Source organism: Mus pahari, chromosome X (genome assembly GCF_900095145.1).
Source record: "Mus pahari chromosome X, PAHARI_EIJ_v1.1, whole genome shotgun sequence".
In the NCBI taxonomy this organism is placed as follows: domain Eukaryota; kingdom Metazoa; phylum Chordata; class Mammalia; order Rodentia; family Muridae; genus Mus; species Mus pahari.
In genome coordinates this window covers 114,732,233-114,744,657 of record NC_034613.1, presented here as the reverse complement: position 1 = coordinate 114,744,657, position 12,425 = coordinate 114,732,233, and the positions used below count along the sequence as shown (strand labels likewise).

General features: G+C 40.8%; 1 protein-coding gene across 1 annotated transcript; it reads left to right on the top strand.

Annotated features, from left to right (window-relative positions):
* Positions 1 to 1,418: 1,418 nt before the first annotated feature.
* Positions 1,419 to 2,550, top strand: Tmsb15a (thymosin beta 15a). Its single transcript, XM_021188446.1, has 2 exons — positions 1,419 to 1,518; positions 2,513 to 2,550. The coding sequence occupies exons 1-2, from the start codon at positions 1,419 to 1,421 to the stop codon at positions 2,548 to 2,550; spliced, it is 138 nt and encodes a 45-aa protein (XP_021044105.1).
* The last annotated feature ends 9,875 nt before the right edge of the window (positions 2,551 to 12,425 follow it).

Here is a 12,425-nt window from a genome sequence, read left to right as displayed (position 1 = left end):
CTAAGGGGATAGGCAGCTCTGAGGAAGTGGCAAAGGCCGAGAGGAGAGTTGAGGCAGCGGGAAATGGCTTTCTAGATCTGGCTCGTGACCTTCTGCCCCTTAGGCTGGGCAGTGCCAAGTTATTTGGAAATGGCACAATCCAGACAAATGCCTTTACCCCCGCCCCTACTCCCCCCTGAAGTTACAAATGTGTGGAATCCATATTCCCCAGGTAAAATATTTGTCTTTTCTTAGGTGGTAATGATTTCCAGTTGTTGTACAAGGAGGCAAAGACTATATAAAGATGTTCTTATAATCAGTCTAAATAAGCAGAGGTTTTGAAGTTGAACCAAGACACCCACAAAGCTAAAAGCATGGGGGGGGAGGGGTATGCGACAAGTAAGGATTGCCATCCAGAGGCCTGTGACTCATAGGTATGATGTCACGGCCATCTGTCCAATCACAGAGTGATGGGCGGGGCTCTGGGTGGGGTCTTCTGAGGCGCCTATAAACTTGCGGGCACTGCACGGGTAACTTCAGTCTGTCTCTGAAGCTAACTGAAGACAGCTGTTGATCTGATAGGTGCATCTTGCTGAAAAGAGGTAAGAATTTGTGGCCCCATGGGGCCAAGCCAGGTAGGTTGGGCTAATGGAGTCTGGTCTCCAGCCCAGTTCGCACAAGTTTAGTTTCTCCTTGAGGTTTTCTGGGGGCACACAGAGAGAAGTCATGGGGGTCCCATCTTGGGATGCCTAAGGGGATAGGCAGCTCTGAGGAAATGGCAAAGGCGGAGAGGAGAGTTGAGGCAGCGGGAAATGGCTTTCTAGATCTGGCTCGTGACCTTCTGCCGCTTAGGCTGGGCAGTGCCAAGTTATTTGGAAATGGCACAATCCAGACAAATGCCTTTACCCCCGCCCCCACTCCCTCTGCAGTTACCAATGTGGAATCCAGATTACCCAGCTTTGAGTTTAGCTCACTGTTAAAGAGGGCAGCCAACGCTCCTCTCCCCCCCCCCCTCCGTCTCTCTCTCTCTCTCTCTCTCACACACACCCCCCCCCCCCCACGCCCCAAGGCCGGTTGGTCAGCAGCCATCAGGGCCTAGTGTGCGCACGGCCCCTCCTCCCCTCCTTATGCCACAGCCTCCCAGATGCCCTCAGGTTGGCTCCTGGCCTCTAACTGCGGTTAGCTCTGGGGCTTGGCTTTGCCCAGCTGAACAGTGAGAATGGTGGCAGCTGTGGCACTTGGGGGGGGGGGTCACTGCAGCAAGCAGAATCCTCTGGCTTGTCCTGAAAACATGACTTTCTAAGATCTGTTGGTTTTCTGTTGAAAAACGGCATGCAAAGTATTCATTCCTAGTAAATGAATTTTTAAACTGTTATCCTTAATCTGGTCATAGTTTTAGTAGGCAACTTACTACTTTTTGGGTCTTTCTTTCAGTCAAAATGAGTGATAAGCCAGACTTGTCGGAAGTGGAAAAATTCGATAGATCCAAACTGAAAAAAACCATCACTGATGAGAAAAATACTCTTCCTTCAAAGGAAAGTAAGTAATGGGGGTTTCTAGTGGGGGTGACCACAGGCGAAGGTTCGTATAGTCAGTTAACAAACTAACGTTCAATTAAAACTGCCTCAATGGAAGTAGTAGTTACATAATCATTATAATTAATGTAGCAATTAAAATATCAAATATGTGCCTTTTTTTTTCTTGAATAATGGAAGTGGTTTACAGGCTAGGTCTCAGTAGTGATGGTATCATAGATTCATTAATCTTGGAATTCTGGAAGTAGCACGATTTTGCCCAGTATTTTAAAATTTTATTAGAAACGTTAATTACACATTTTCCAGGATGCAACAATTTGACTCTATAGCTTTATCCATAGAAAACTATGCAAACTATGGTTTCTTCTATACATAACTACAAAATAAGGTGAAAGAATGTGTAGTGCTTAGGTGTGTTCCAGACTCAAGGGATAGGTTTGCTCTTAAGGATGGCAGCCTCCTGGAGAAGGTGAGAGTGTCCTTGTAAAGCTGAGGGGCAGTTTTTTTCCTGTGAGCTTTAACTGAGAACTGAAAAATTCAATGAAGGCATCTGAAGAGCTCTAACCCTCTAGTTGTACAAGGATAAAGCTGAAAGAAATGTTTTGCTTACTCCTCAACGATCACTCAACTATCAAATATATATATATATATATATATATATATATATATATATATAATTCTAAGGTATATATATATATATGTGTGTGTATGTGTGTGTATAGTATTCTAAGATATATATATATATATATAGTATTCTAAGGTACATACACACACACACACACACACACACACACAGATACACCTCCACTATGAGGATATGTGGTTAGTGCCTTTGCATTGTAAATGAAAAGGCATGTCAATCAGCCTTTCGAGAGTTAATAAGCAGATTTTTAGAAGAAACTGAAGTTAATATTAAGAAAAGCTAAACAAGTAAATAAGAAAAAAGAAAAGAACATTCCTTCTAATGTTTTTTTTTTTTTGTATTTTTCTTTCCCTAGCTATCCAGCAAGAGAAGGAGTTTGTGAAAAGATCATAATGAGGATCTCTTCCAATGAATAAACTCCAACACTCGCAAACAGTCTTGATTTTAGGGTTGTTTTTGTAAATCTGTACTTTTGTAGAAGTGTATGACAGTTGCTGATAACTTCTCACCTATACCTGACAGTTAAGTGCTAATAAGTGCCCATTTAAGCTTGCTTACAGTTTCAGAGGGTCAGTCCATTATCATGATGTCTGGAAGCATGGCAGTGTGCAGGCAGACATGGTGCTAGAGGAGGAGCTGAGAATTCTGTATCTAGATCTGCAGGCACAGAAGAGGGGGAGGGGGAAGAGGGGGTAAGGAGAGAGACAGAGAGAGAGAGAAACTTGGCCTGGGCTTCAGCCTGGCTTGAGCATTTAAAATGTCAAAGCCCACCCCCCAGTGACATGCTTTCTTCAACAAAGCCACATCTACTCCAGGCAAGATCATACCTCCTAGTCCACATCAAGTAGTGCTGCTCCCTAATGGCAAAGCATTCAGGTATATGAGCCTATGGGGGCCATTCCTATTCAAACCACCACACCCATTATCCATACTGAGCAATGTCCATCCATCCCCAGGAATTCTCATACCCGTCTTTTCCAAGTTGGAACAAAGATCCACCAGATGGCTGAATATGTATGGTTGTGGAAAAGCATCCACTTAACATACCACTCTAGGTGGTAGCCTATGCATGTGACCTGAGGGACAAATGGCTTGAGGCTTTTTTGGCTGAGATCTGTGCCTCAGGGCTTGGAGGGTTTCTAAAAGGCCTTTTGTTGCCTATCTGCATCCCTCCTCAGTGGTTGAAGCTATAAGGACGTCATGTACATATTGGAGCAGGATGTTTTGTGGATCTGCACTCAGGACCTCAACAATTTCTGAGTTTTTGAACCACTGTGGCAACTGAGTCCATGTTAGTTGGCCAGTGTATCTACCCTCTGGGTCAGTAAATTCAAAGATAAATGTGGGTTGGCCGACTGGGCCCAGTAGAAGGCAGAAGTAGTATGAAACCCCTACCCTGCTAATTAGTCCTTTACAAAGACGTTTTCTACTGGTCTATTTCCACCATTTTCTCTCTTGTCCTTGTTCCTAAAGGTAACAAATACTGCACGGAGGAGTTTCTTTCCCTGTCTGTCTTTGGCTGAATCTCAGCTATTGTAAAGTTTCAGAGCAACTTCTAAAGGTTGAGAATATTTTTCATCCCTTCAAATTTCTCTAATTTCTGAAACTTTCTCCTGATGTTTGGGAATGACTGCATGAAAAAAAGCAATATTAGTGGTTGGCTGTTTTCAGGGGTAACAGGTTCTATGGGAGTAAATACCAGGTACACCTCACAGAGCTTTCCAGAAACTCAGTGGTCAGGTTATCAGGCCTTTGAATTACCTGAATAACCTGGAACAAGGTGATAGGATTTTGGCTGTGCTTAGTCCCCCCCAACAATGTTTGGTGAAAAGCATCTAACAATCCCTTGCCTTTCTTGTGGAGAAGACTTTGGGCCCTCTTACATTTCCTGATAGTTAAGTCAGGACATAAAGAGGCAGAATGTCTATGTCTTCAGACGAAACAGGGAGAACCTGCAGTGGTCTTGGTTTCTCCTAGTGTTCCAACTGGACCAAGAGAACCCTGACTCCCAAAGAAAGCACAAGTTTTCAAGCCATGAAGACCAAGGGCTACCCAGCAATTAGCATAAGGAAATTGATCAGGAAGACAGGGAGAGTCTGTTAACAACATCTCTGACTGCCTGGGGATTCAGAGAGTCCCTCAGATGGCTATCCCACCTTGAAAAGAGGGCCACTGATATTTACAAAGAATGCAGTGTCTTCCAGATGAAAAATTAATACCATAATTGTTCCCATCTGAAAAGTCCTTTTGAAAGTGTTTTAACATATGTTTTAAAGGGTGTCTAAGTTAAGGTTTCCATTGCTGAGAAGAGACACCATGACCAAGCCAACTCTTATAAAGGACAACATTTAATTGGGGCTGGCTTACAGGTTCAGATGTTTAGTCCATTATCATCATAGCAAGAACATGGCAGCGTCCAGGTAGATACTGTACTGGAGGAGCTGAGAGTTCTACATCTTGTTCCAAAGGCAAATAGGCTTCTCAGGCAGCTAGGAGGAGGGTCGCTAAGCCCACCTCTATAGTGACACACTTCAACAAGGCCACACATCCAAATAGTGCCACTCCTTTAACCAAGAATATTCAAACCACCACAGAGGGTTTCTCTGGATGTTTGTATTCTCTGTCATCACAAGGTCAAGTCAGCCTGACTTATAGATACCATGATAGACGCAATATACGCACAGATAACAAATGACCAGACAAATCAAAGGTGACCATTAAACAGTCATTCATCCAATAAACCAGAGGGCTCTGGTAAGTTTCACACAGATCTGGACACAGGATCTACAAGACTGATCATGTCGGACCTCCTCTCTCATGTCCTATTCAAGTGCACTTACCTCCAGAGGCACCCAAGCCAGACGATCTTTGTTTTACCCTTCTGGACGGTGGTATTGTGGTCCCTCTTGAGCTTTCTGCAATAATTGGTCACAATGATTTTCTTGGTTCTCTGGAACATCTCAGGCTTGAGTCCTAAGAGATGTTCCAGAGAACCAAGAGTCCTCTCAGCCTGCTATACTCTTCCCAACACCTGTGCATCTTGAGGCCCCTAAATATCTGGGTCCAGTCTTTAGGATCTCGGTGGGACCTCCAAAACATTACAGAGACTTCACCAGAGATAAGCACTCAGACACACAGTATATATATATATATATATATATATATATATATATATATATATATATATATATATATGTGTGTGTGTGTGTGTGTGTGTGTGTGTGTGTACAGAACATAGTTTTTTTGTTTTTTTTTGTTTTTTGTTTTTGTTTTTTTGCTTTTTAAAGGTGGAAACTGAAGCTATGTCCTAGAATCTCCCTTGGTAGCTACAGGGTGGGGGTGTTCTTAGAAATAAGCATTTGAAGCAAGTAAGTTTGACAGAGGCTAACACATGCAATAAGATGGAAGTGGGTTTCCTTAAACAGTTTAACAGAAGCTGATGTGAGTTAGGTGGAGGGAGTTTCACACAAAGACAGTTTAATAGACACTAAGTTAGCCAGAATGTCCTGACCTTGGGTTTCTAGAATATTGTTGGCTCGTTTTCCATGAGATTTTGCATCAAGGAGATCAGATTCTAGTCGAGATCATGGAATGGCCTCTGTAGGCTTTATACTTTTCAAAACCTACTTTAATAGTGTACTTAAATACTTTACACTCCCTTCCACCCCACCACACACTGGAGGGAGTGGAAAGGAAAGGTTAATAGAGCAAAGGAGGATGTGGACTTGTTTATAAATAGTTCTTTGGAGTGAATCCAGTCTGCATTGTCAGGATATCAGCAGTTCAGTTCACGTGAATCAGCATTGGTAGCTCCATCCACTCCCAGGCCCCATTCATGGCAGTTTGATCCAGAAGAAAGGCTCTCCCAATCTCCCCAAATCCTTGGAAGCAGCAAGAAGCCCCTGGAACACCACCAGTTCTTTGGTGCATATTTCTCTACAAAATGACAATAAACAAAGATTCAAAAAGATCATTGTGTAGTCATCAAAGACCAGTGTCAGCCAAGCCCAATGAGGAGTGGCAAAGTAAATCAGTACTACACACTGTCATTCACTGTCTGTTGGGTTATATTTATACCATTTCCAAACATCACATGTTCTCCCAAGCATCCACTCTAGCCAAACATCACACACCCTTTTCCCAGGCAGCTCCAGAGACAAAACAAAAACACCCCCCCCCAAAAAAAAAAAACCCACCACATATCTGTTCTCAGTAAAGCAACATTTCATGTGTCTGCTTCAGCAAAAACATCCTCTCATAAGACAGTTAACTGACAAACATCACATGATACAATCGAGTCTCCAATAAAACCACAGATTTCCACTTCAGGCCTCAGCAAGAATAGAAGATGGAGGAACTTCTACACTGTCTTGCTCCATCACATTCCTCGCTGATGTTATGGGCACACACCAGAAATTCTTTTATTTCCCATTCTACATAATACAGATTACCAGCATGTGTGCAATTACTTCCACACCGTTTGGATCTAAACTTGTCCTCCTTGTTGTGCAGCAAGCATTTTTACCACTAAGCCATCCCATCCTTGTGGCACATTCTTTTATTTGATGGCATATCCTTATTGTGAGTTGTCTTCTACAGAATGAAGGATACATTACAGAGAATTAAACATGATATTTGGGACCATCAGATTTGGTAGGTTTTAATTTTCTGATTTATTTTTACATGTATTAGAGTTGAATTTTAAGGGGACAAGCAATTGGTATGCTTAGAGTTAATGGAGGCAGGCATAATTATGTGAGAGCCTAGGAAGGGGCTGCATTATTATTACATATGGACAGAGCAAATAATTTACTTAGTCTCTGCTTAACAGCTTAAGTGGCAAAAAATGATGCAGTTTATCCTTTTCATCAAGACTTGTGGTTTCCACTCTTTTTTCATAGCATACTTCACAAACAGAAGTCTGTTGTACAAAGGCCTTTTTCTTAACAGTTTGCTGTCTCAGTGACGTGGAAATAATTCACTCTCATCCAGCAGTAAACATCTTGCACATAAATGAGTTTAGGTCTAGTTTCCTATGATTCATAAAATAACATTGAAACAGCAGTTGTCATCCAGGATTATCATTTTCTCAGCCTCAAGTTAAGATATATATATGTGCAAATTACATTTGCTAGGCTGCAGCTCCACGCCTCTGCTTATGTTTCCTGTCACCTGTGGTCTCATCTTCAAAGCAGTTGAGTTATCTGGGCGTCAGTTTTAAATTATAACATCAATGTACATAGGCAGACATTAGTTACCAAGAACAGATGAAAAATGGCCAGAGACACATAATATGCTAGAAAGTAATTCAAAGAAGAAAATCATTTAAATAAAATCCATGCCTAGTTCATCCCTTAGATCAAAAAAATCTCACTAACTGTGATTTAAAATTATTACAAAATGCTACAGGCATGTTAGCTTCAAGATTAATCTGGAATTTAATTAATCAGCATTTCTATATAATGAAATATTTTGCTCTGGTCCCTTTAAGCATGCTAAATAAATTTAAATATTAAACCAGAAATTCTCTACTTGCGTATTTCTGGGCATGAGAAGACTTTTCCCAATTTTTTATCTTCACCCTTCAACGGAGGTATTCTCCATAAAGAGCTTAGCACAGGGTCAGGTGCAGTTGCCATTCAGTTAGTGGTTACCCTGAGCACTGTAGTCACACCTCATTTAAAGAGCACAAAGCAACACAGCCATTCTGGCTGTAAGGATAAAGAAATGGAATGCAATAGAGATGACGAAGTCAGAAGTACTATACGTTCTGGTTCATTGACTACGTCTGCTATGTATATTACAAACATTCAGTAAATTACTCATAATAGTAGTAATTAGACATTCTGCTTTTCACTGAATATTTATTTTTTCTCTATAGCATGTAGTTTTGTCTACACCCTTCTGTGTTCCTGGCTTGTCACAGGCACGCACCAACCCAGGAACTATCTTGGATCTGAAAAAAGAAAGCACACACACATGCACACACACACACACACACACACACCCCAGTTATTCTTAAAATGCCTTGGCTAACACAGTGACTGATCGATCACTGCTAAACTTCTCCTGCTACCCCAGGCCCAGTCGGGGAAGTGGCCACTCACATGGCTGGTCAGCTTTATCTACTCCATTTCTCATTCCCTTTTCCTTCTTCTCACCATCTCTCTCGATTCCTCTAGGTCCTACTTGTGTAACTCTCAGTGTCTTGCCCCATGCTCAGTCATCGGCTATTGGCAACTTTATGGATAGATCAAAAACTAATGGAAGGTAAGGGCTTTCAGCATTAGTAAGCAGGTTCCAGATCAAGGCATCAGAATCACCCTCTACACTTCACAATAATGATAAATAATAAGTAAATATTTGTACATAGCTAGGCAAGAGTGCTGACATAACATCTGATATCCAGTGAAGTATTCCATATGTAGGAATAACATTCAAATGTCACAAAAATGTCTGTATACCACATACATGGCCTGATGCAGTGACCAGAGAGGACATAGGATCCTCTGGAACTAGAACTACAGGCAGCTGTGAACTGCCATGTGGGTCCTTGGAATTGAACTTTGATACGCTAGAAGGGCAATCTGTGCTCTTAACTACTGAGTCACCTCAAATTACTTTCTAATTGCTGTGATTATCTTATTAGGAGAAGAGAGCCAAATTGGGATGCTTTTGAGAGTATGAGGGATATGATAAATGCTCACCATAAGGACAACTGGCAAAATCAGAATGTATGACCACTTTCTAGAAATATGAAAAAGATTAATTACTCACCTTACTAAACTTCCTTTCTCCACATCACACCCATTACTATGACTACAGAAGGATGTTACTATATTAAAGAATCAGGATTAATTTCAACTTATTATGTTGCCATTGTGCTGAGGAGGCATTTCATTGAAAATTAATGTGGTAATTTTTCTTTTGGTCAGATACATTTACATGAATATGACAACAATCACAGATATCTCAAATAATTTAATTATGCACTTCAAGGTCCTAGAAAGTTAAAAAACAAAAAAAAAAATGCTCAAACTCACTCCCTACCGACTCAGCCAATGAGGCACAGACAGTGGCCCAAAGTGAGAAGCTGATCTGGGCTGCACTGGTGAGTGTCTTTAGTGTTCAACCTTGGAGAATGTGAAAGAAATTGTATGTTTGATTTTTATCTGTTTGTTTTATGGTTTATATGTATGTATGTATGTATGTATGTATGTATGTATGTATGTATGTATGTATGTCTATGTATTCTTCTATGTATGTATGTATGTGTGTATACATATATGTATATATGTATTCTTTTCTCATATATTACATCCTGACCACAGTTTCTCTTCCCTTCTCTCCTTCAAGCCCCTCCCCCTGACCTCCCCTCTCCCTCAGATCCACTCAGCATCCTCTGTTTCTCTCCAGAAAGGCTAGGTCTTCCAGGGATATCAAACTAAACATGGAATAACAAGTGACAATAAGACTATGTCCCCTCATACTAAGGCTGGATGAAGTAACCCAATAAGAGGACAAGGGTTCCAAAAACAGATAAAAGAGTCATAGATAGTCTTTGCTCACACTGTTAAGAATCCCACAAGAAGACCAAGAGACACAACCATAACACATATACAGAGGACCTAGATAAGACCTATACAGGCTGCTTGATCTCTGCAAGTCCTCATGAGTCCTGGTCAGCTGATTCTGTAGGTCCTGTTCTTGTGGTGTCCTTGACTCCTCTGGGTCATCTGATACTTCCTCCCCCTCCTCCACAGGACTCCCCAAGCTCTGCCTACTGTTTAGCTATGGGATTCTGCATCTGCTCCGATCAACATCTGTTGCTGAATTAAGTCTCTTTAAAGACAACTGGACTAGCTAATGTCTACACATATAGCAGAATATCATTAGGAATCATTCTACTTATTTATTTTTCTAGTTGTATTTGGTTCTAACCTAGGTCTCTGGGCTATCCAGCCTCTGGTTCCTGGCCATACAGGAAGTGTCAGGAGTGGTGTCCCTCTCATGGCATGGGTCTCAAGTTGGACCAGTCCTGGTTGTCCACTCCCACAATTTCTGCACCAACTTTACCCCAACACATCTTGCAGGCAGAACAAATTATATGTTGAAGGTTTTGTAGCTGGTTGATGTTCCAATCCCTACACTGGAAGACTTGCTGGGTTACAGGAGATGGGTAATTCAGGCTACGTGTCCCCCATTACTAGGAGTCTTCACTAGTGAATGTGAAGACCATAGTAGATTCCTGGAAATTTCCATTACACTAGGGTTTTACTTTACCTTCAAATCCCTGCCAATTCCAGTTGTCTTTCCTAGTACTTTCTTCCTCCATCCTCCTCTGACCTGATCCTTCCTATCTTCATCTCCACCTTTCTCCCAATCTACCCACAAAATCTATTCCAATTTCCCCTCCAGGAGGATCCATGCATAGTCTGAATATCTTTTACTTTACAGTTACACCCAATTAAAAGTTAGCACATATCACGGTTGTCTTTTAGGGCCTGGGATGCCTTGCTCAGGAAGATTTTTTTGATGATTCTTTTGCCTGAAAATTTCATGATGCTATTTTCTTACAGTTAAGTAATATTCCACTGTGTAAATGAACCACATTTTCTTTATCCATTCTTCAGCTAAGGAACATCTAGGTTGTTTCCAGTTTCTGACTATTGTGAATAAAGCTGTTATGAACATAGCTGAGTTAGTATTCTTGTGATAGAATTAATCATCCTTTGTGTGTATGCCCAGGAGATGTAGAGCTGGGTCTTGAGATAGATTGAGTCCTAATTTTCTGAGAAACCACTTTATTTCCAAAGTGGCTGTACAAGTTTGCGCTTGATAAGCTACTAAAAGGAAAGCTACATTCCAAGAAAGCTAACTACACACACACAAAACAGAGGAAATAAATAATCTCATGTCAGCAAAACCAAAAAAGGTTAACCACCCTCAAACACACCAAAATAACAGGAATTAAAACTCACTGGGCATTAATATCTCTCGATATCACTGGACTCAATTCTCCAATAAAAAGAAAAAGACTATTGGAACAAATGAGAAAACAGGATCCATCATTCCACTGCATAAAAGAAACACTCCTGAGCAAAAATAGATAAACATTAACTTAGAGTAAAAGGCTGGAAAAAGATTTTCCAAGCAAATGGACTCAAGAAGCAAGCTGGAATACTCATTCTAATATCTAATAAAATAGATTTTCAACCAAAGTTAATCAAAAGAGATAAGGAAGAACACTTTATACTCATCAAAGGAAAAATCCACTAAGACAATATATAAATCCTCAACACGTAAACCCTAAATGCAAGGGCACTCATATTTGTAAAAGAAACCACTAAAACACATCAAACCTTACACATTAATAGTGTGAGACTTCAATACCTCACTCTCACCAATGGACAGGTTACCCAGAGAAAAACAGAGAATGGAACTAACAGACGTGAAAGGACCAAAAGGACCTAACATCTCTCACCCAAACATTATATATATATATATATATATATATATATATATATATATATATATATATATTTCTCAGCATGACATGGATGGAAACTTCTCCAAAACTGACCATATACTCAGTTACAAAACAAGCCTCAACAGATAGAACAAAATTTAAACAATATTCTATATCTTATTAGACCACCATGGATTAAAGTGGATTTCAACAACAGAAACAACAGAAAGTCTACTACTCATGGAAACTAAACAACTCTTTACAGTTTCTTAATCATAGTCATGTCAAAAGGTTTGAGTGTACCTGTCTCCTGCATCTTGCATTACGAGGGAAATGGTGACTGATTAAGATAATACTGGTGACCACTTAAGAAAGAGTGCTAGTCTTTCATTCACTTTTTTCTTTTCTTTTTTTTAAACTTATTTTATTAGATATTTTCTTCATTTATATTTCAAATACTATCCCGAAAGTTCCCTATACCCTCCCCCCACCCTGCTCCCCTGCCCACCCACTCCCACTTCTTGGCCCTGGCGTTCCCATATATGGGGCATATAAAGTTTGCAAGACCAAGGGGCATCTCTTCCCAACGATGGCTGATTAGGCTATCTTCTGCTACATATGCAGCTAGAGACACGAGCTCTGGGGGTACTGATTAGTTCATATTGTTGTTTCACCTATAGGGTTGCAGCCCCCTTCAGCTACTTGGGTAATTTCTCTAGCTCCTCCATTGGGGTCTCTGTGTTCTATCCTATAGATGACTGTGGGCATCCACTTCTATATTTGCCAGGCATTGGCATAG

Excerpts from the sequence above, each read along its gene's own strand:
- Tmsb15a (XM_021188446.1), top strand. The coding sequence starts at position 1,419 with ATGAGTGATAAGCCAGACTTGTCGGAAGTGGAAAAATTCGATAGATCC. Across the intron at positions 1,519-2,512 it reads TACTCTTCCTTCAAAGGAAA|CTATCCAGCAAGAGAAGGAG; the intron begins GTAAGTAATGGG and ends TTCTTTCCCTAG.